The 22,631-nt window shown below is 43.6% G+C and overlaps 1 protein-coding gene across 1 annotated transcript; it reads right to left on the bottom strand.

Moving 5' to 3' along the window:
• Window positions 1-15,927: 15,927 nt before the first annotated feature.
• LOC306909456 (metalloproteinase inhibitor 3-like) lies at window positions 15,928-19,689 on the bottom strand. The gene is made up of 5 exons (XM_079483165.1): window positions 19,502-19,689; window positions 19,102-19,184; window positions 18,781-18,883; window positions 17,142-17,263; window positions 15,928-16,668 (listed from the first exon to the last, which is right to left on the bottom strand). Exons 1-5 carry the CDS (start codon window positions 19,626-19,628, stop codon window positions 16,477-16,479), a joined length of 627 nt encoding a protein of 208 aa, XP_079339291.1. The 5' UTR covers window positions 19,629-19,689; the 3' UTR covers window positions 15,928-16,476.
• Window positions 19,690-22,631: the final 2,942 nt, after the last annotated feature.

Genomic DNA, 22,631 nt, shown 5'->3' with positions numbered 1-22,631 from the left:
AATACTAAGCAGGTTGTGTTCACTGCAATACATCAAATGTGTTCTACTATAATACTACATGAAATTACAAACCATTAATACAAACTTTCCATGGTGAATCCAGCAAGGGTGACACAGTTCCCTTTCTGTCGGTCTCTCGACGTTGTGTCGAAGCCGACAGATGGGGTTCGCCCTTGAGAACCAATCGTCTCTGACTATTTTGAAAAAAAGGCCAATGAAATTTGGCGAATGAAATTTGCATGCCGGGCTCCGCCCCCGGAAATCCGGGTATAAAAGGGGAGCCGGCGTGCCCATTCATTCACCTTTTGTTCTTCGGAGCCTTCGCATCGAATGACGACTACTACAGCTGAATTCTTGACGTGGTGCAGCGGATTGGCTCGTCTGGCCGTTCCCAGGAAGGCGGTTCCACACCGTCTTACTCCTCCGTCACGCAATCGGCCTCGATGCGTGACGACGATGAGATGTCCCTCGCAGCATCGGAGGGCGACCTTCTGGCATCCGACCCTGACGATTCCTTTGAGCCGTCTCCGTCCGGAGATAGAGTTCAGGAAAAAGCAGACGTCGAGATGTCGGCCATGCTCTATCGGGCCGCCGCGAGCATCGGGCTGCATTGCACCGCACCGCCCACGCCCCAGCGCTCGCGGCTGGATAATTGGTACATCGGGTCCGAGCACGGCTCCAAGCCGCACACGCCCCCTGTACCTTTTTTCCCCGAGGTGCATGAGGAGCTCAGCAAGACCTGGAACGCCCCCTTTTCGGCTCGTTCCCGTCATGCTGACTCTGTCGCCCTCTCTTCCCTCGATGGCGGGGCAGCTAGAGGCTACGTCGATGTCCCCCAGGCTGAACGTGCAGTCGCGGTGCACCTGTGCCCGCAGACGGCGGCCACCTGGAGGTCTCGACCTAGACTCCCGTCTAAGCCGTGTAGGGTTTCGGCATCGCTGGTGTCGAAATCCTATAACGCTGCTGGACAAGCTGCCTCAGCTCTTCATGCCATGGCCATCCTGCAGGTCCATCAGGCCAAGGCACTGAAAGAGCTCCACGAGGGTAAGACCGACCCAAAGATCATGCAGGAGCTCCGCGCTGCCACCGACCTTGCCCTCCGGGCGACGAAGGTGACGGCGCGAGCTTTGGGTCGGACGATGTCCACACTAGTGGTCCACGAGAGACACCTCTGGCTTAACCTTGCGCAGATGCGTGAAGCCGAGAAAGTTCGCTTCCTCGATGCTCCCATTTCGCAAGGAGGGCTGTTTGGTGACACTGTCGAGGATTTCTCTCAGCAGTTCTCGGCAGTGCCTTTTCAGGGCCTAGCGCCCACTTCCTCGCAAAAAGAGCAGTCTCTCTCTCTAGGTCCCCCTTCCAGCCGCACTCACCCTCCACAGGACGGTGTTCGGCAACTCGACGTTGCGTTGTGGCGACACGCAAGGCCGAGTATAAAACTGCGCAGCCCTCAGCACTCTCACCTCGACGGTGCGTTGAGCTGCGCCACCGCCAGGCAGGTAAATCAGCGGAGCCAGCCCCCCCACGAGGTGGGGCCGGCACCGCTAGCCGGCGAACCGCCCTCCCCATGGGCGATGAAGCAGATCGTACCTCTAGTGCCCCTGTCGCAGTCTTTGAGTGCTTGGTTAGCACTCACCACACCGTCAAGGTGGCTGGAGAACACGATACGTCTCGGCTACTCGATCCAGTTTGCCAGACCTCCGCCCAAGTTTCCGGGCATCCTCTTTACCTCGGTCAGAGGCAGGGATGCTCCCGTGCTGCGGGAGGAGGTGGCAACCCTTCTGGTGAAGGGAGCGATCGAGTCCGTCCCCTCGGCCGAGATGTCCAGCGGGTTCTACAGCCCATACTTCATCGTCCCCAAGAAGGGTGGAGGGTTGCGCCCCATTCTAGATCTGCGTACCCTGAACAAGCACCTCCAGAAGCTGCCGTTCAGGATGCTCATGCAGAGGCGCATCTTGACGTCCGTCAGGCGTCAAGATTGGTTCGTGGCTATCGACCTGAAGGACGCGTACTTTCATGTCTCGATTCTCCCTCGTCACCGGCCGTACCTACGGTTCGCTTTCGAGGGGCGAGCATATCAGTACAGGGTCCTCCCATTCGGTCTGTCCCTGTCCCCACGTGCCTTTACGAAGGTCGTGGAAGCCGCCCTCACTCCCCTCAGGGAGAGAGGTGTGCGGGTACTCAACTATCTCGACGACTGGCTTATCTTAGCGCACTCGCGAGAACTGTTGTGTACACACAGGGATCTGGTGCTCCGGCACCTAGACCGTTTGGGGTTACGGGTCAACCGAGAGAAGAGCCAACTCTCCCCTGCGCAGAGTTCCTTTTTTCTCGGTATGGAACTCGACTCTGTCTCCATGACGGCGCGGCTCACGGCAGAGCGCGCACAGTCAGTGCTGAACTGCCTGAAACTCTTCAAGCAGCGACCAGCGGTCCCCCTGAAACTTTTTCAGAGGCTCCTGGGCCACATGTCGTCCTCGACGGGGGTAATTCCCCTCGGGTTGATGCACATGAGACTGCTGCAGCACTGGCTACAGAGACGAGTTCCCTGGAGAGTGTGGCACGCAGGCAGGAGGTTGATCGTCATTTCACCTCTCTGCCGTCGTATCCTAACCCCGTGGTCATCAGTGACCTTTCTAAGGGCTGGCGTCCCCATGGGGCAGGTCCCGAGGCGCATCGTGGTAACGACCGACGCCTCCTTACGGGGTTGGGGTGCGGTGTGCAAGGGGCACACAGTGTCGGGTCTCTGGACGGAGTCCCAGCTGTGTTGGCACATCAACCGCCTAGAGTTGTTAGCTGTTCTGTTGGCACTGAGGGGACTACGGTCCCTCGTGCAGGGCCAGCACGTACTGGTCCGATCAGACAGCACGACTGCCGTAGCGTATATCAACCACCAGGGGGGTATACGCTCACGACAGTTAACGCAACTTGCCCGACGCCTCCTCCTGTGGAGTCAGCAGGTGACGAAGTCTCTGCATGCCACTCACATACCGGGCGACCTGAACCAGACAGCCGATGCGCTCTCTCGTCAGTCGACGCCCCGTGGAGAGTGGCGACTCCACCCCCGTGCGGTCCAGCTTATTTGGGTGCAGTTCGGGCGGGCACAGGTGGACCTGTTTGCTTCCCTGGACACCACCCATTGCCCGCTTTGGTACTCCCTGACCGAGGGCCCCCTCGGCACGGATGCCCTAGGGCACAGCTGGCCACGGGACAAGTGGAAGTACGCCTTCCCCCCAGTGAGCCTCATTGCACAGGTCCTGTGCAAGGTCAGGGAAGAGGAGCATCAAGTGGTACTAGTTGCGCCGTACTGGCCCAACCGGACTTGGTTCTCGGAGCTAATGCTCCTGACGACAACTCCCCCCTGGCCAATTCCCCTGACGAAGGACCTTCTCTCGCAGGGGAAAGGCATGTTGCGGCACCCGAGACCAGACCTCTGGAACCTCCACGTCTGGCTCCTGGATGGGACGAGGAGATCCTGAGTGGTCTACCCCCCGCGGTGGTGGAGACCATCACTCAGGCTAGGGCACCTGCCACGAGGCAGCTGTACGCCTTTAAGTGGCGCCTCTTCTCGTCTTGGTGTTCTTCTCGCAGAGAAGACCCACGGATTTGCTCGGTCAGGCACGTGCTGTCCTTCCTGCAGGAGAGGTTGGAGAGTAAGCTCTCTCCGTCCACACTGAAAGTGTATGTAGCCGCTATCGCCGCTCATCACGAACCAGTTGCTGGAAAACCTCTAGGGCAGCATGACCTGATCATCAGGTTCCTCAGGGGCGCGAGGAGGCTTAACCCACCTCAACCGCGCTCCGTACCGTCTTGGGACCTCAATGTGGTCCTGGCGGGCCTTCAGAGGCCTCCCTTCGAGCCCCTCGGAGAGACCGATCTTTCTCATCTCATGATGAAGATGGCTCTCCTGACGGCGCTCGCCTCCATCAAGAGGGTGGGGATCTGCAAGCATTTTCCGTGTCCACAGAGTGCTTAAATTTCGGGTCCGGTGATTCTCACGTGATCCTGAGACCTCGGCCCGGCTACGTGCCCAAGGTTCCCACCACTCCCTTCCGGGACCAGGTGATGACCTTGCAGGCGCTCCCCATCGGGGAGGAAGACCCAACCCCGTCCGTGTTGTGCCCAGTACGCACCTTGCGCCTCTACGTGGACCGCACGCAGAGTTTCAGAGGCTCTGAGCAGCTCTTTGTTTGTTTTGGAGGTCAGCAGAAGGGGAAAGCTGTCTCCAAACAGAGACTGGCGCACTGGATCGTGTACGCCGTCACGTCGGAGAGACCGATCTTTCTCATCTCATGATGAAGACGGCTCTCCTGACGGCGCTCGCCTCCATCAAGAGGGTGGGGATCTGCAAGCATTTTCCGTGTCCACAGAGTGCTTAAATTTCGGGTCCGGTGATTCTCACGTGATCCTGAGACCTCGGCCCGGCTACGTGCCCAAGGTTCCCACCACTCCCTTCCGGGACCAGGTGATGACCTTGCAGGCGCTCCCCATCGGGGAGGAAGACCCAACCCCGTCCGTGTTGTGCCCAGTACGCACCTTGCGCCTCTACGTGGACCGCACGCAGAGTTTCAGAGGCTCTGAGCAGCTCTTTGTTTGTTTTGGAGGTCAGCAGAAGGGGAAAGCTGTCTCCAAACAGAGACTGGCGCACTGGATCGTGTACGCCGTCACGACGGCGTACCGATCTCAGGATTGCCCGTGCCCGCTGGCAGTGAGGGAACACTCCACCAGGGGTGTTGCCTCCTCGTGGGCACTGGCTCGGGGCGCCTCTCTGGCAGACATATGCAGAGCTGCGGGTAGGGCAACGCCCCACACCTTCGCAAGGTTCAACAACCTCCGCGTGGACCCGGTGTCAGCTCGAGTCCTACAGGATAACACCAGGTAAGACCGGCGACCGGCAGGGTGTACGCCTGCGACGAGCGCCAGCCCCCCTCTTTAGGTGGGTCAGTGCGCACTCGCCTGCCTCCCTTCTTTCCCCTCGGGCGAAGAATAGGCATTCCATCCATCACTAAGCACTCAAGGCAGCGGCTGGACGGAGCAGCCTGCCACCTTTGGCGGGTACAAGTTGAGTTATCGACGTGTGACTCTAACCGACCTCAGTGCTCCAGACGTGGTAACCCCCCAGCAGGGTGGTTCCGTCTGAGATTCTGTCATGAGTCGTTCCCCCCGGAACCCATGACCTTCCCCAGGTGGGCATCCACCCTGCGGATTCTCGCACATACCTCCCATGAGTTCTTCCCTACCGGTAAGACCATGCTGTTTCTCCACTGTATTCCCCCCCGAGGGTGGGAAGTGGTCTCCGTAGCGCACCTCCCCCTTGAGGGAATAGCGCTTACCCAGTGGCCTATGGCCGGACGGCTCTCGCCAATGGGGCCGTCTGAGTTGACAGAGGGCAGGGGCTTCCGATCTTTCTGAAAGCTCTGGGTCCCCCTGTCTACCTACTGGAAGGTTACAATCTCGCGAGAGCGCTACGTCTGACTCGCCTAAGCTGGTCAACGTCGCTTCGCTGGAGATTGTGACGCGGCTATTGCCGTGGCGTTTTCAATAGGAACCCCATCTGTCGGCTTCGACACAACGTCGAGAGACCGACAGAAAGGGAACGTCTCGGTTACGTATGTAACCTCTGTTCCCTGATGGAGGGAACAAGACGTTGTGTCCTTCTTGCCACGACAATAGCCGTCCGCTGCAGCAGTCACGAGATGCTCTCAGGCTCCTCAACACAAAAGGTGAATGAATGGGCACGCCGGCTCCCCTTTTATACCCGGATTTCCGGGGGCGGAGCCCGGCATGCAAATTTCATTCGCCAAATTTCATTGGCCTTTTCAAAATAGTCAGAGACGATTGGTTCTCAAGGGCGAACCCCATCTGTCGGCTTCGACACAACGTCTTGTTCCCTCCATCAGGGAACAGAGGTTACATACGTAACCGAGACGTTTTGTGTATTTGCTCAATAATTGGTCTTGGTTTATTTTTAATCAAGAACACTTACTGATTGCCACTTTAACACCACATGCAATAAACTAAAAACAATTTTCACAGTAAATAAACATGATGTTTGTCTCTTTACACAGACAAGTTAAAACATTTAAAAACAACTAAAATAAATCCATCACAAATCTTTCATAGTGTTGGGAATAGTTACTTTAAGACATTTATCATATAAAGCAAAAATTTGCCCAAAAATATTCCTTAAAATATACATCATAACACTGTATAAAAATGCCAAAACAAAGTGAAATGAATGAACAAGTAGGTCCAATCTCCTTTGATTCATTGCTGAAAGTCACTCCTCTGGTTTTCTAGTAGGTGTTTCATGTCTTTGGATGCCCAAACATGATCAGTTACACAACTGCTTTGTCATGGTTTTCATGCTGCTAAAAACAAGGGAAACTCTCAAACGATCAATTACCACATACAAATGTTTCTTACAAATGTAAAAATATGAGAAATGATATGAGAAATAATGATGAAAAGTGTAAATGTGAGGAGTATTTTAATGTGCATGATTGTTAATGTTCGCAGTGTCGTCTTTGACAAACAGGTTTGTATGAATGAATAGATAACAGAAGTTAAATTTCTTCTCTACACGGATTTGCCTCACAGAACCAAAAAGTAAACATGAGAAATATTTCTTAAATATATTTCCTGACCTCACATGAGAGGGACAGTTCCAGTATGGACCATCCCACAGTTTTCAGCTAAATTGATGTTTATGAGAGTTGATTTTCAAGCACTGCGACATGAGACGTGAGTTTAATTTCCAGCTGGAAGATGTGGCGGTTATTGTCCCTCCCCACTGGTGCGCCACAGTGACAGAACGGTTTTCCCTCTGTGCCACTTCATCACAAGTAGGTAAAGATGACATGGATTTGATGCTTTGGAAACTGTTGGTTTTTGCATGTTGCTTAGCTCTTTGTAAGACTCGATTAAAAGCATGTCAGATGAAAGGATTCATATTTTATTCATTTTTCTTGTCTGTCATATCTGAGTGTAAGTGTTAATGTACGATTCAGAGCTTCATTCAACCAGCTGCTCTTTCCCAAACACACAAGGAGATACAGAGATCAAAATGACAAAAGCTGCAGAATTCACCATCCAAGATGTAAGATGATCCAGTAATGGAAATATCAGTTAAACAGTTATACCCGAATGTACAGGGCAGGGTCTGGTGTGCCGTCCAATTCTTCAAGTTCATTGGCCTTTTCAAAGTAGATTTGGAGATGGTAGGTTCTCAAGTCAAACCCCATTCTGTCAGTCTCGGCACAACGTCAAGAGACCGACAGAAAGGGAACTTGAAAACTCCTGACAAGGAGGACAGGATCATGACACTTTTTAGTCAAATATATTGTGAAACATGTTAAAAACTTCTAATGCATGACGTATAATGTGTAAAGTGAATCTCAGTTTATGGAAAATTTGGCATGAAATGACACAACAGATGAGTTTAGTCAAGAGCCAGGAGAACGACTGCAAGAAAAACATGGCAATGGCAATGGCATTTAATTATATAGCACTATTAATTTCAACCAGTGGTTGACCAATGTGCTTTAACATAAAAAAAGAGGCAATATTATACATTGTAATAAGATAAAAAAGGAATAGTACAGAAAATATTAAGAAACGACAAATTAACTAACAAAAGCCTTATCAAAGAGTCTTAAAAGAAGACACAGATGGAGCCTTTTTTATTGTAATTGGCAGTGCATTCCAAAGTTGAGGGGCAATGAATGAGAGGGCTCGGAAACCCCTGCACTTTCGATTCATCTTAGGAACAGACAGAGTCTGATCGTTAGAAGACCGAAGAGATCTACAAGTCTTTCTCTCAACCAGTAGATCAGAAATGTAAGAGGGACCCAGACCATTTAACGATTTAAAAACAATAAGCAAAAGTTTAAACACTACTCTGTGGCGCACAGGCAACAAATGCAGAGATCTTAAAACAGGAGTAATATGAGCATGTTTATGAGTCCCAGTTAAAAATCTAGCTGCTGCATTTTGGACCAGTTGTAGTCGGGACATAGAAGATTGACTAATCGCAAAATATAGTGAGTTACAATAGTCCAGACTGGACGTAATGAAAGCATGAATGACTTTCTCTAGATTTTTGAACGAGAGAAAAGTCTTTACCTTTGACAGGAGTCTCAGCTGGAAAAGGGTGATTTTACCACTATCTTTATCTGCCTATCAAATTTCAAGTGTTCATTGAAGATAATACCCAGATTTTTTTACATGGTGCTTGACAAAAGTGGACAACTCCTCAAGATTTATATTGGGGCAGCCACAGAATCTGAAGGTCCGAATATAGTGCTTTCGGTCTTATCTTCAATAAAATGTAGAAAGTTTAGCGATAGCCGTGCCCTTACATCACACAGACAGGCAAGGAGGGCATCAACACCTTTAGAGTTTGCTTAATAGGCAGATCAATTTGCGTGTCATCCGCATAACAGTGAAAAGACAGTCCATACATTCTAAAAATAGAACCCAATGGGAGCATATATAAAGAAAAGAAAATGGGAGCCAAAATAAGGAGCTACCACATCCAAAACTTGTTTTAAAAGCTTATGGGGAATTACATCAATAGCCAAGCCAGAAGGCTTGAGCAGAGTCACTAATTTAATAAAATGGCCGTCGGAGACCGGGGGAAAATGACTCAGAGATCATTTATCTTACTCATAAAAAATTATAGAAAGTCCTCGCAAAGTTTTGAGGATCCTGAGCCAGAGGAGGGCTTAAGAGTAGCATTTATAATATTAAAGAGAGTTTTAGGTTTATGACAGTTCTTGTTTATAATTTTAGTGAAATATATAGATTTTTCTGGTATTGTGATAGGGATTCTCTTAGTATTTGAAGTGAGATATGAAGTTTATCCTTTTTCCACTTTCGCTCTGCTCGCCTACACATCTGCCTGAGAGCACGTGTAGAGTCAGTTAACCATGGCTCCGGTCCAGATTAATGAACAAATGTTTTAAAAGGGGCCACCAAATCCATAACACCAACACAAATGGAATTAAAACTGAGAAGTAATTCCTTCACTCTTAAATTGCCATTCCACTCATCCATATGTAGGCTTTCTTTGCTAAAAGTGGAAATAAAATCCTCTCTAGTAGCTGAGGTGATAAGCCGAGCCTGACGAAGAGTAGATGCCTGTCTAACAACATTTAACTGAGATGAAAAGGAAAAGAAAACAGTCTTATGATCAGAGAAGCCATTTTCACATACATCATTGAGAGAAAAGTGTATGGCCATGCTGATGAGTGGGTATATTAACCTGAGAGGTTAAATCGAAGGCATCTCAAAGATTTTTTTATTATTTTGCCAAAGAATCATCAGCACAGCAGACATGGATGTTAAAATCTCCCAAAATTAATAGCTGTTCATATTTGGGTAACAGATCTCGCAAAAGGGTTGAAAAGTCATTTAAAAAGTCCTTGTTATATTTCAGTTTATGGAAGTCCAAAACCAAGGAGAGCGAAAGCCAGGGGGCAGCGTCAACGACGAAGCGAGAACCGCAACCATCCATCTGCACACTGGCTCCAGCGAGCGCCGGCGGACACGGAAAACTCCAGCCAAGCCATCCTCAAGAGACGCCAGATGCACTCCAGACTCCCGATGTAAGCGTATGAAGTTTTTTAGCTTTATAGCTAGCCCGTTGTACATGCTTTCCACGGCGCCTCCTGCGCTTTCTCACCGGTAGATGGTACAGACAGCGGCGAAGGTGGGCAGGTATCAAATTCAGTAGTGGGGGGGGGGAGCAAGGTTCAACACAAACTGCTTGGTTTGATAGCGCAATTGAAGCTTTTTTCAGGTTTAAAAGAGTAAGACGGTCGTAGGTTAAAACTGAGGATGCGCATCGTATTAAAAATAGCATAAAACTAATTAAAACACACATGACAACTTTGAGTGATTGACGGCAAGCCTGTACCGGCGCCATCTTTTCACTCTAGATAACAGCAATTACACTGACTGATCAAATAATGAGTATGTTCATAAAATATGAAAGTTAACCTAAAAATGAGAATTCATTTATTTTAGTTATTTCATTAACCAAAGTATGCTATTGGCATGTATATTACAGTATTTTTATGTTGAATAACAAGCAATTTAATTTTCTATTTGGATATTTTCACCACAGTGTTTACCATCAGTTACACTTTCTATGGTAAAACAGAAAAAAACACAAACACACTCAGCTGTCTTCTTAGACAACATTATGGCTTTTAAAGACTTTTTGGCTAAAGGAGACTTTTTGACTGCAGCTGAATCAGTTTGTTTGTATCACTGCACTTGCACTCTCTTTAACATTAGTGTATTTTATTCGTAGGATACATCCCAGTCAACAATTTGATCTCACAGTGATCTCACCATGAGCTCCCAGAATACTCACCATCTGGTCAAAATGGGAAGTCATGGCGAGCTAAAAGTCTAACCTCACAGTGCACTGTGTGCTCATACTGTTCTTATACTGTGGTCACACTGTGCTTATCGCGCACACACTGTGTGCTCACACTTTCCGTTTAGGGCCACTAATTCTGCAGAGTCCATTTTCATTTACCTAAACTGACCAAGGCGCTGGTTCACAGAGGATCTATTCCTCTTCCCTTGATGCTCCTTCACTGGTCAATGCTGATAAGGCAGGCGCAGACTTGGCTTAACGCTCTCGAACCGTTGGTTTATTACTGTTCCGTGTTCCTCCCACGGAAAAGGCAACCCAGTGTACAAAAGGACATTACTCAGTATTTCTCATTTGTTTCTTTATTATTTCACAAATGAAATCCAGCAGGTAATAAACCTGAAACAATAAGAAATACAACGTTTCAATTTTTCATGTGCATACTAGCTTTTAACAGCCTCAGTTTACCTCAATAGCCCAATAACAATAAGCGCCAATAAATATTAGTCAAACTGCATATATATATATATATATATATATATATATATATATATATATATATATATATATATATAATAATATTCATTTCATAATTTCATGTACACGCTTCACATTTTAAGCATTATACTTCATCCTCCAATCCTACCAAATCCTATGCAAAGGTATTCTGCAAGCAGGAAACTACAGCTCCCAAAATGCACCGCGGCACACCAGGAAGTAGCGGTCCGCAATTCATAATTTAACAAACACTTATGAAGCTAAAAGTAAGCACAAATGGACTCGTGGGATGGTTAGTTTCATGTCTTACGGCTACGCGATCTCACCAACTTATAACTTATCATAATTAGTTAAACCTGCTTAGATTTACCGAAGCATAACGTTAACATTACCTTTTACGTGCAACGGACGTAAACACAGTATAACAACATAACATGGCAACAGCAGACAACATGGACCCGTTTCAGAAAGCAGGGTAAGTGCAAACTCAGAGTAAGTTAACCCCAGAAAACGGGATACTCTGGGTTTTCAGTTTCAGAACGCGAGGTATATCAAACCCGTGACCGCGGGGTAAGTCAAGCCCGTTTCAGAAATCAAGGTATATTATACTTAGAGTGAGTAACCATAGTAACATACTCTGTGAACCTAACCTGGTCTGGAGCAGGTTTTATTCCACTAACCCGAGGTTTGTTACAATCTCCGCCCCTTTTAGAAGCGCGAGCGGTGTTGAACTTGCCTTCGCAGTTAGTTTTTTCATTCGTTTTCCTTAATCGCGCACAAGTTTATAACACAGACATTAAATGTCCGTTTATTCAGGAACCCGTAGATGAGGAAGCTGCATTCATTTGGAGAGAGTTAAATTTACGTCGGTAGAGAATATATGGATTGTTATATTTGGATGTTTTATCATATCCGGAGGATTTTTTATTTGAGCGATACAGTTTTTCTTTACAGTCCATTAAATATATTCACAATCTGCTTCATCCTTACATCACAAACCTCTCTCGTGAATGCGCTCTTACATCTGAGCAGATTATTTTTATGGTCACGTTTCTTTGCTAACGGAAGCTTTCTATATAACACCAGAGATGCAGAACACGTAAGCAAGGCAACTGTATGCAGAGTAAGAAAAGTGTGCATCGCTCTCAAGCACTTTTTATACATTTTTGTTAAGCTTCCTGTGAGAGCCATCAAAGAGGAGTTTCATAGGATTACAGGTGAATGGTGAACGCCTTTCTGAATAAGCTGATCAAATAAATGTGGTCTTGCTGCCACCTCTGGAAGTAGCTAATAATTCAAATACCCTTAAGGATTTCCCATTGTGATTGGGTGCACATGTAGCCGATCCCACTCGCGCGGTCTTTGAAACGACGTTGGCCCGAATGGGAGACGGGCGCTCTAACGATGAGCCGTAGAGCGTCTCTGTCTGTTGGTCAGGGAGTGAGGGTTACACACTGCACAGCTCTTCACTCCGTTAAACACAGCTGGAGCAGGGGCAAGCATCGCCAGTTTTTTGTCTTCTATAGCCACAGTGCTCGGTTCTCATATCCTCATAACTTTCAAAGCCAATTTATTAAATATATCAAGCATTTCCCAGTCAGGCATCCTACAAGCAAGAGCATTTAAACTCACCGGACTGAATGATGTTTTTATATTTTATTTTCAGCTGCTGCCATGTTCTTTTTATTGCAGAAGGACTGCACCTACATGACAAAAACCGAAGGTATATATGTGTTTATATATATATATATATATATATATATATATATATATATATATATGTATGTATATCTTACATGTAAATGTGTATATATAGACACATTTTTATATAGTTCCTTCCCATTCGTCTGCAAGAAATAAACGGAACGCTTTTTGTCACGTGGCGTTGCCATGGTGAATCATGTTATGTTCGCTCAATTGATGATGGCTTTTTAAAGCCGCGGTGAACACGCGTAACCTCGAGTAAACTTACTCAGAGTGGATTGAACTCATTGAAACCAGCTGTTCTGAAACAGAAAACTCAGAGTAGCGATTATCTGAGTAAATCAACTCAGAGTTCATATTTTAACTCAGTGTTGCTTGAACCTCCTTATTGAAACGGGTCCCATGAAGCGTAAAGCAGACAAGACAACATTTGAAATTAAGCGAGCTTACCAAGTGGCTGCACACCGGGTTGGAATTAATAAAGAACTGAATGAAACGCGCTTCCTTTTATCGTAGTAAACAACGGTCACGTGTTCATAGCACACCCCTCTCTTAAAGTGGCACTACACCTCAAACGTTTCTCCATAAGTTACATACAGAAAACACAACAGTTACTATCACAGTATGAGAATCTATTGAACACACGATGACCTCACATGTTGCTCAGACTGTTACTATCACAATATGAGAATCTATTGAACACATGATGACTTCACATGTTGCTAATTAATCTTTGAACAGGTATATATTATAACTGTATTTTCTAAGGTTGTATTCACTTAGATGCAGTGTTATAATAAATGCTTTTTACTATAGTCATACATAACAAAATGAGGATTTAATCTTTAATTGTTTTGGTTTAATTATATACCTGTTAGGCATGTTATAACTATTTAACATTTACTGATTTATGCCTGTACCTTTGTTTCAGAACCACACACACACCTTCATATTCAACTCTTTATTCTAATAAACACCTCAACGAACATCTTGTCTGCATTCTAATCGATGCTCCCTGGCGGCCATAAACCTTTAAAGACCAGTCAAATTATACAGTCCTTTACAACATAACACTGTAACTATCACAATATGAGAATCTATTGAACACACGATGACCTCACATGTTGCTCACACTGTTACTATCCCAGTATGAGAATCTATTGAACACACGATGACCTCACATGTTGCTCACACTGTTACTATCACAGTATGAGAATCTATTGAACACACGATGACCTCACATGTTGCTCACACTGTTAGTATCACAGTATGAGAATCTATTGAACACACGATGACCTCACATGTTGCTCACACTGTAGTAATCACAGTATGAGAATCCAACACAGGGGTAGGAGCCATTCTGTCCCAATGTCAAGGTAACCCAGAGAAGATGTTTCCCTGTGCTTTCTTTTCCCGAAAACTGACCTCAGTGGAACAAAGCTATGACGTAGGAAACCGCAAATTGTTGTCCATGAAACTTGCTCTTGAGGAGTGGCGACACTGGCTAGAGGGAGCGACCCAACCTTTCATTATCCTTACCGACCACAAGAATCTTGAATACCTTCAATCAGCTAAACGTCTGAATCCCCATCAGGCCAGGTGGGCCTTTTTTTCACAAGGTTTGAGTTCACTGTCCTATCGACCCGGTTCCAAGAAGATCAAAGCTGACGCTCTCTCTCGCCAGACTGAAGAACCCGTTCAACTCCTCTCGAATGACACCATCATCCCAGAGAACTTCCTAGTGGCTCCAGTACAGTGGGATATTCGCACAGAGATAGAATTGTTCAATCATCAAGCAGAACCTCCATCCTAATGTCCCGAAGGTCTCTTATTCGTTCCAGAACCCTGACCCTAATGACTACTCAAACAGGTACCAGCCGCACCTAGTTCAGGATATCCCGGAATCACAGCTACCCACAATCTACTCAAAAATCGCTTTTGGTGGCCAACTTTACCGTCAGATACAACCAAACACATCCAGAACTGCATAACTTGTAACACTTCCAAATCCTCCAGACAGCTACCAGCAGGACTCTTAACACCGCTGCCCATACCTCAACTTCCTGGTCGATGGAGAAGAGGCGTACTCGTGCATGACTTTCTCGACTCCAGACACCGGGGTAACGTTCTCCTGTATCTGGTTGACTGGGAGGGGTTTGGTCCGGAGGAGCAATCCTCGGTCAACTCTAGACTAGACCCCACATTCACAGAAGAGTTTCATCGGATGCATCCGGAGAAACCAGCCCCTCGACATCGTGGAAGAACCCGGTGTCGTTTGCTTCCTCGCCTCAGGAGCTGCTCGCAGGGGGGGCTCTGTAACAGAGCAGGCTCCCACACCACCACCGAATTCCATTTCCAGTCTTGCCTTTCGGCTGGGACTGATTGCACACACACCTGCATGTCATTCACTTTCACACAAATAAACCACTTACACACACCCATTCAGTGTGAAGTATTGATTGGTTCTGGCTGTCATTTCTGAGTGTTATTTTCCCTGTTTGCATTTTTGTACTTGACCTTGGACTGTTACCCGTCGCTGACCCACTTCTGCCCTGACCTGGATTGCTTATTGGACTCTGATTCTTGCTGCCTGCCTCAACTCCTTGGCTTGTCTACCTGGCTTGTCTCTGCCTTTCCTGTATTGCCCCATTCGCGGGTGTTTACCCTGCCTGTTTTGACTTTTCTTAAATAAAGCTGCAAATGGATTCCGCTGACTCTGCCTCGTCACAACAGACCTCTTCTAGGATGATAACAATTACAGTCGATTGGAATTTCTTGATTATTACTCTAATGGTGGAAATGGGCATTTTCAATGTTTTTTTCCTATTTTAATGCTACTTCCTATATTATAAAGCTCATCAACCTTCTGCCGCACATCACAGCCATTGTCTTTGGTCTTATCCATTGTGATAAAGGACTTAGGGAGTTTGGCCTATGTATTACCCCATATGTGTATCCCTGTGAAGTCATAGTTGAACAATTTTCTGTTACTTATCACCAAGGTGTACTAGAAAAATAAAAAATGTAAATTGGATTATACTTCACATATATTGTACAAAAAATATGTTGCACATATGAATTCATAGGGGTGCCAATAATTGTGGCACATGTATATTTAACAAAGTATTAAACAAAACTTAAGGCACTAAAGACATTTTTCACAGCCTCCTTTGCTCTTATTTACCAAAGGTACATGCATTTTAGTGGAGGGCACTGTACATGCTTTGGTGGATCAATCCTCCAATCAAAACCGGACAACGAAAATCTTTGTAAACCAAGGCTTCTTTGTGCTTATTGTCTTTCGTTCACTTTGAAAATCACTTGTTTGACAACACATAAATGGGTCTTATGCTAACTTGTTGCCTTTATTGTAGTCATGATCTACAATTACAACCCCACAAAAATAAGATTTTTTTTATTTTTTGGCATTATTAAAATGATGTGTATCTTTTAGCCAGACATTTCACTTTCTCATCTAATAGTGTGAGTGTGAGATACAATTTGTTCCTCTGCGATCAACAGATACCTGAGCTAAAGGCTGAAATTATTCTCAAAGTGAACAATATGATGAAGAATGTACATTAAATACACTTTAAAAGCACCATAGAATTCATAAGTGTTTTTTAACGTTGCCATTTTCATATCATACTTTTAGACACGTTGCTCAATATGTAAATTTTATTGAATTTAAAGGTACTTTAAAATATCCTGTTTTTACAAAGAATGCTTTTCAGTTACAAATAGAAACATGTTTATTTTTGAATAAAAAGGTGTTTAATTTGCCGATTGAAACATTGGGATCTTTCCTTTCTCAGAGTTAAAATAGCAGTGTTAAATTGATAAAAAATTGACTCAGAAGCTGAATTAGTTTTAGAAAGAACAACTATTCTCTAAATATCTTCATTAAGAATGAGCTTTTCTTTGCACGTTGCATCATCAACTCTTGAAGCTGGCCTGTACCATCTACAGATGCCGTCACTGTCCTCCAGACAGGCGTACTCCAGAGAGTGAGGAGAGTTGGTATCCCACATACATTCTTTCTTAGATTGGGGACAACATGGACTGCCAGAACACGTAGAGATCTGTGGAGATGACAGATTGACATGAGTTTGAACGGACATACAGTTTGACATTGACATGAGTTTTGTGTTTGACTGCTGTTAAAGGAATAGTTTAGCCAGACCATACAGTTTTTATTCAGTTATGTTTTCTTCATCCTCATGTTGCTCCAAGAGATGCAAAGTACATTTAGAGACTGAAGCCTCGGTCCTTGTTCACTTTCATTTGTGTTCTTCAAAAGAAGTTTTTCTGTAACATTATGACTTTTGTGTTTCCCATAACAAAACGAGTAGTGCAGTTTTAGAACAGCAGAACCGACCAAATAATGACAGAAGTTTTATCTTTGGTGAACTTTCTGATTTAATAAAGCTAAATGCTTTCTCTTTAATGCCTGCATGGCAGAGGTTGGCTTATTCTTGAAACTAGGCCATTTTGGTAGAAAATTGTGAATATCAAAGTCAAATTTTGTAAGGTTTTGTATGCAGTATATCATTACCGTGCACTTGCAGCCCATCTTATACGTTTGTTTGAAGTTTTCTTGTTCCGTTAAGGAGAGATCATCCCATCGCTGGACAAGGCCACACATCCCAACCTCGATCCCATCGTTAAACCGTTGTCCTTTAAAAGAAAGAAAGGGGAAATGGGAAAATCTTTATCTGAAAATAAGTTTATCTGTTTGACAAATGCAGCATATGAAAACATTTGATATCATAAATTATGCACAGTGAGTGAAAGGGATATCGAACTTGCAGCAGACTGACAGTTAAAGAGGAAGGTTTGCCAATGCTGTCAGAGAAGAATAGCAACTGGAGGGCAGAAGTACATTTTCAGATTTTGATTAAAGATGATTTGGGCACATGATTTATAAAAGAATGACCCACAGGATAAATAATTTATAATGAACACTGCAATTTTCAACTAGTTAGGTTTTCAGAATGGCAAAACTCGGCACAGGGCAGTTGCAAAAGTGCTCAAGATGTTGTGGACTTGGGATATGGCTTCTTCATATTGCTGTACAGTTGCTAGGGTGCTGTAAATAGTTGCTGTAGGGCGTGGCACAACGGTTACCATGGTTACCATTGGGATATGTACAAACTGGTTTGTCAACAACACTCTGTTTAAATATGTCACTATGTTCTTCCCTCAACTTTGACGAGTTGATACATATCTGTCCATTCTCAGTGCGTGCACTTAATCGCTCTAGCATGCGGCGCTACTGTTAGCGTTTAGCTTAGCACCAATACAACCAACGTGACTTTCACTTCTACCTGTGCTACTAGAAAGCTGCAAGAAAACATTTACAATGGCCGAAATTATAGAAGATAATGACTACTTTGAAGCAGACCCAGAGCCATATCAATTTGAACCCGAATTCACAGAGGAGGAACTAAGAACCGAAGTGAGAGGAATGAATTGTGCTAAGCTAAACGCTAATATAGTGGCGTCGCGCTCTAGATTGATTAAGTACACGCACTGAGATGGGACAGATATGAATCAACTCGTCTAAGTTGAGGAAAGAACATAGTGACATGTAAAAACGGCGGTGTTTTCCTTTAAAAAGCATTATCTTATATGTTTATACGTTTACTAAGGTGCTCTAATTTCTTGATAGAACATGGTGCGACTAGGACTTGCCAGGACAAAGCCTTCTGATCACTGAAGTAATAGGAGATATGGATTATTCATATATTTACACTGTTGCTAGGGTGCTCTAAATGGTTGTTAGGCAATGGCTAGACAGTTACCAGGGTGATCTGTAAAGACTTCTTGCCTGATCCAGTGATATTCCTTTCATGCTTTTCAATTGAAATCTATGTATTGTAACTGTTTGATAGGGTGTGGCTAGCACATTCAAATGTTTGCTTAGAGCTTGGTGGTGGTCACATTTGAATACGCTATGAGATTCAGAGATGACCTAACAAGTTTCTTCACCCGCCTGACGAACATTGCTTAAAACAGTACGCCTCTCCTTAATAGGCCAGTGGATTTTACATCTCATTCTTGGGTCTATGACACGAGTTACGCACCAAATAATTCTTTATATTAAGTTGCTGTGCCTCTGATAAAAGTGGCAATAAGGATTTTCAGGTTTTTTTATGGTAAGTTTAGATTCAATGTGAGACGCAGAGGTTTACCTGTAATCACGTATCGCCCCTTATCCAGTGTGATGCCACACGACGATTGTGGATCTGTGTAGACGTATTTAATTTCCCTTGCATTGCTAGAACCTCTCAATACCTGAAAGAGGAATTTTCATTATGATGCAAACATTTTATATTGGTAGTATTTTATTGTGAATATTCTGCAAACATTTTAGTTTTGCTTTCCATTTCTGATACATTTTTCAAGGTAAATATTCTGTAGATGAAAGACTAACATTATCTGGCATTCAATTTAATGGATTCTGATTTATTTGAGAAATATGGACGCTTGAAAGTGCAGGTAGATTCGCTCACCTTGATGTTTTTGATTTCATACCGAAATAAGTTGTTTTGACCCTGAACAGGACCACTCTTTCCAGTTACGTCAGCTAAAATCACTGATGGAAAATAAAGAGGAATAAATGTTAGAAATGCTGTTTTGTCTAAACATCCTGAACACGACTATTCAGCGCTGTGGAGTTTTCACACACTCACTAATATATTGTTTATATGAGATATTTCACTATTATTGTCCCCTTACAACATTCAACAGTGGACATTGATGTTTGTTTCTGAATCATGAACATTTCCAGCACATACTGTCAATAGTACTTTTACACTTGCTTGTTTGGAAATGAAAGAATTGATATTTGAAGATAAATGACAAATTAACTGAAATACAACGGAAATAATAATGATGTTAGATTTGACGTACCTGTTTCAGAAGTGCAGAATTGATCTTGAGGGTGACGTTGGATACAGCGGCAGCTCTCTGCTGTCTGTATATTCAGCCCGACAGACAAGAAGATCAGCACAACACCCAACAGTGTGAAGCCCATCATGTACAGCAGAAGTCAAAGGATTGGGTTTGATTTACAGACTGTGATTGAATTTCTCCTTTTCTCTCAATGGAAGTGGATGCACTTTATAGTTCACATGTCTGAGGGCGGGATCTGCCCCTCCCACCAAACAAACCCCTCCCACATTCTTGTGTGTTTATTAGTTAGTCCTGCATATTAAAAGATAAAATACAAGAATACAATAATGTTTAATGCCAAGTGTTGTGAAGTATAAAACAGTCTGTAAACTATAACGGGTCGGTGCAGTTTTTATTCTTTGTTAAAAACATTAACATACGTAATTATTTGGGTAAACCTGTATACCAGGAAAGTTAGAATCCTGTCTGTCTGGGTCACTGGTGTGGTGTGTGGGACAGAGTATTTCAGGTCAGCTGTGTGGAGTTAATTTCTACAACAGTGCCCTTGGTGAGAATAGTCTACACTTTCAAATTGAACGTCACTGTAAAATAAACAGTAAAACTGAATTTCTGTTTATTTTGTATTGATTTTACACGTAAAATTACAGATTTATATATATATATTTGAAATACGGTCCAAAAAACACAACATTATAATTCTTCAGGGGGAAAACTTTATTTTATTTATTTTAGTTTATTTCTGGTGCCCCAGTTGCCAGAGAATTCCAATTTCATAATCAAAGATTACATTTTTACAGAAAAAGATAGCAAATTGACAAGAACATGTGGAAAACTACTTATTATACTGTATCCTTATATCCTTAAATTTTTACAGTGAGTTATTTCTATTTTACGGTATATATCTGTCACTCCAGCTGAAAGAAATATTCTGTTATTTTTACTACAGTGTAGCATAAACTAATATGTAAGTGATCGGTCACCCAAAAACAAAAGTTCAGTCATAATTTACTCTTCCTCTTGACAGTGTAAACCTGTATTTCTTTCCTCTGCAGAACACAAGATATTTGAACAATGTTTTGGTAACCAAAAACCGCTGGTCCCTATCGACTTCTATTGCATGGGAACAAAACCTATGCAAGTCAATGGGTACCAACAGTTTTGATGGTAAATAAAAATATCTTCTTCTGTGTTCTGCAGATATAAGAAAGACATATACGTTTGAAATAACAAGAGAATAAGTCAATTCTTTTATTGTTTTATTTGTTTTGCTTTAGTAACGAATACGATCTACTGTATTATAAACCTTAACAACATATAAGCCCTAAATTAAAATGTAATTACATGACCCATAAAACATTAAATCTGCAGTTCATTTTTTTTCGGAATCGTTATGTCATTATAATGTTTTTTCAGTGGCACTTCCTTCTCTCCGTAAAGTATACACACCCATCATCCGCACAGGGGTGTAAAGAGTAATTATACTTGATGTTCTTTATTATTTGTTCTTTACGTAAGTAACATTTTAACTGAAAACCATTTGAAAGGAAACAGTACTTTTGCTCCCTACAATTTACGCTTGAAAAAAGCATTTCTGTTGGTCATTTGCTTACATTGCTCCTAACAAACCAAACGAGTTGTGCTTATGCAATTTATTCCACCAATGAAGATTTGTTTAAACAATGTAAGGAAACCAAACACATGAATTGTATTTTGGGAATTAATGTCACGCCTCATCAATTACCACACGCAACACCTCAATGACTATGTTGTGAATTATGGTAAGAGTTTCGTAAGACTTGAAACACCAAGGATTTAATCAGGTCCAACAAGCCACGCCCACGGGTCAGACTTGAAACACCAAGGATTTAGTCAGGTCCAACAAGCCACGTCCACGGGTCAGACTTGAAACACCAAAGGATTTAATCAGGTCCAACAAGCCACGCCCACGGGTCAGACTTGAAACGCCAAGGATTTAGTGAGAGCAATATCGTGTACACGAAGTCGGCGCGGTAAGCACCGTAGCTCACTACACATTGGGACACTGTTAACTTCTTTTTCTGTGACCTTGTTTCTTAACAACAACAGGCAGAAACGACATCTTTGACTTTACCTTTTAAATATTGGTTAAAGTACATCATCAAAGTACATATTTTGTTACATATCAGTGAATAAATTGAATAATGAAATACTAAGCAGATTGTGTTCTACTGAGCTTAATTTAGTTAAAGTTTGATCGTACGTTTTTTGTTTAGATGGTTTCAAACATTTTGTGATTTCCGGTAAGGGTTGCCTCCCATTTTGTCTATTTAGACTATTGCCGAACAATATGCACGCACTGGGACACACTATATATACATGATATACATGAAACAGAAGTGGCTTCTGTTCCCTAGACGACGACGTGATTGTAACCTGTCACAATAATCAAAATACAGCCCTTCTTTGCATCTCAGTATGTATTTATTCATCACTTAATTTGTAATGTTACTGTATACTTACATTTATTAATTCAGTGAAGCATCAGCTTCAAGCAGTATTGGATCTGATTATAAAGCTTACACGTGAGTACACTTGCACCTACAGAAGCATGCTAGTTGAATAGGAGAAAAACAGCTAACAGTAACTTTTCTTAATAAAAACTATTGCGCTATTGCGCCACATGAAATACATTGGGAGGTCATTTCTAAACCAGACGAGGTTCCCAGATAATATCCCGTGCGAATATGGTTTAAATTAAATTTATCAAGGATTTCCGGAGAAACACGACCTGACAAGGAAAATTACAAACCATTATTACAAGCTTTCCATGGTGAATCCAGCAAGGGTGACACAGTTTCGTGTATTTGCTTAATAATTGGTCTTGGTTAATTTTTAATCAAGAACACTTACGGATTGCCACTTTAACACCACATGCAATAAACTAAAAACATTATTCACAGTAAATAAACATGATGTTTGTCTCTTTACACAGACAAGTTAGAACATTTAAAAACAACTCAAATAAATCCATGACAAATCTTTCATAGTGTTGGGAATAGTTCTTTTAAGACTTTCTCAAGAAATGAATGAACAAGCAGGTCCAATCTCCTTTGACTCATTGCTGAAAGTCACTCCTCTGGTTTTCTTG

The sequence above is a fragment of the Barbatula barbatula genome (genome assembly GCF_947034865.1).
Source record: "Barbatula barbatula genome assembly, chromosome: 20".
NCBI lineage: Eukaryota > Metazoa > Chordata > Actinopteri > Cypriniformes > Nemacheilidae > Barbatula > Barbatula barbatula.
This window is presented reverse-complemented; position numbering and strand designations above follow the sequence as displayed.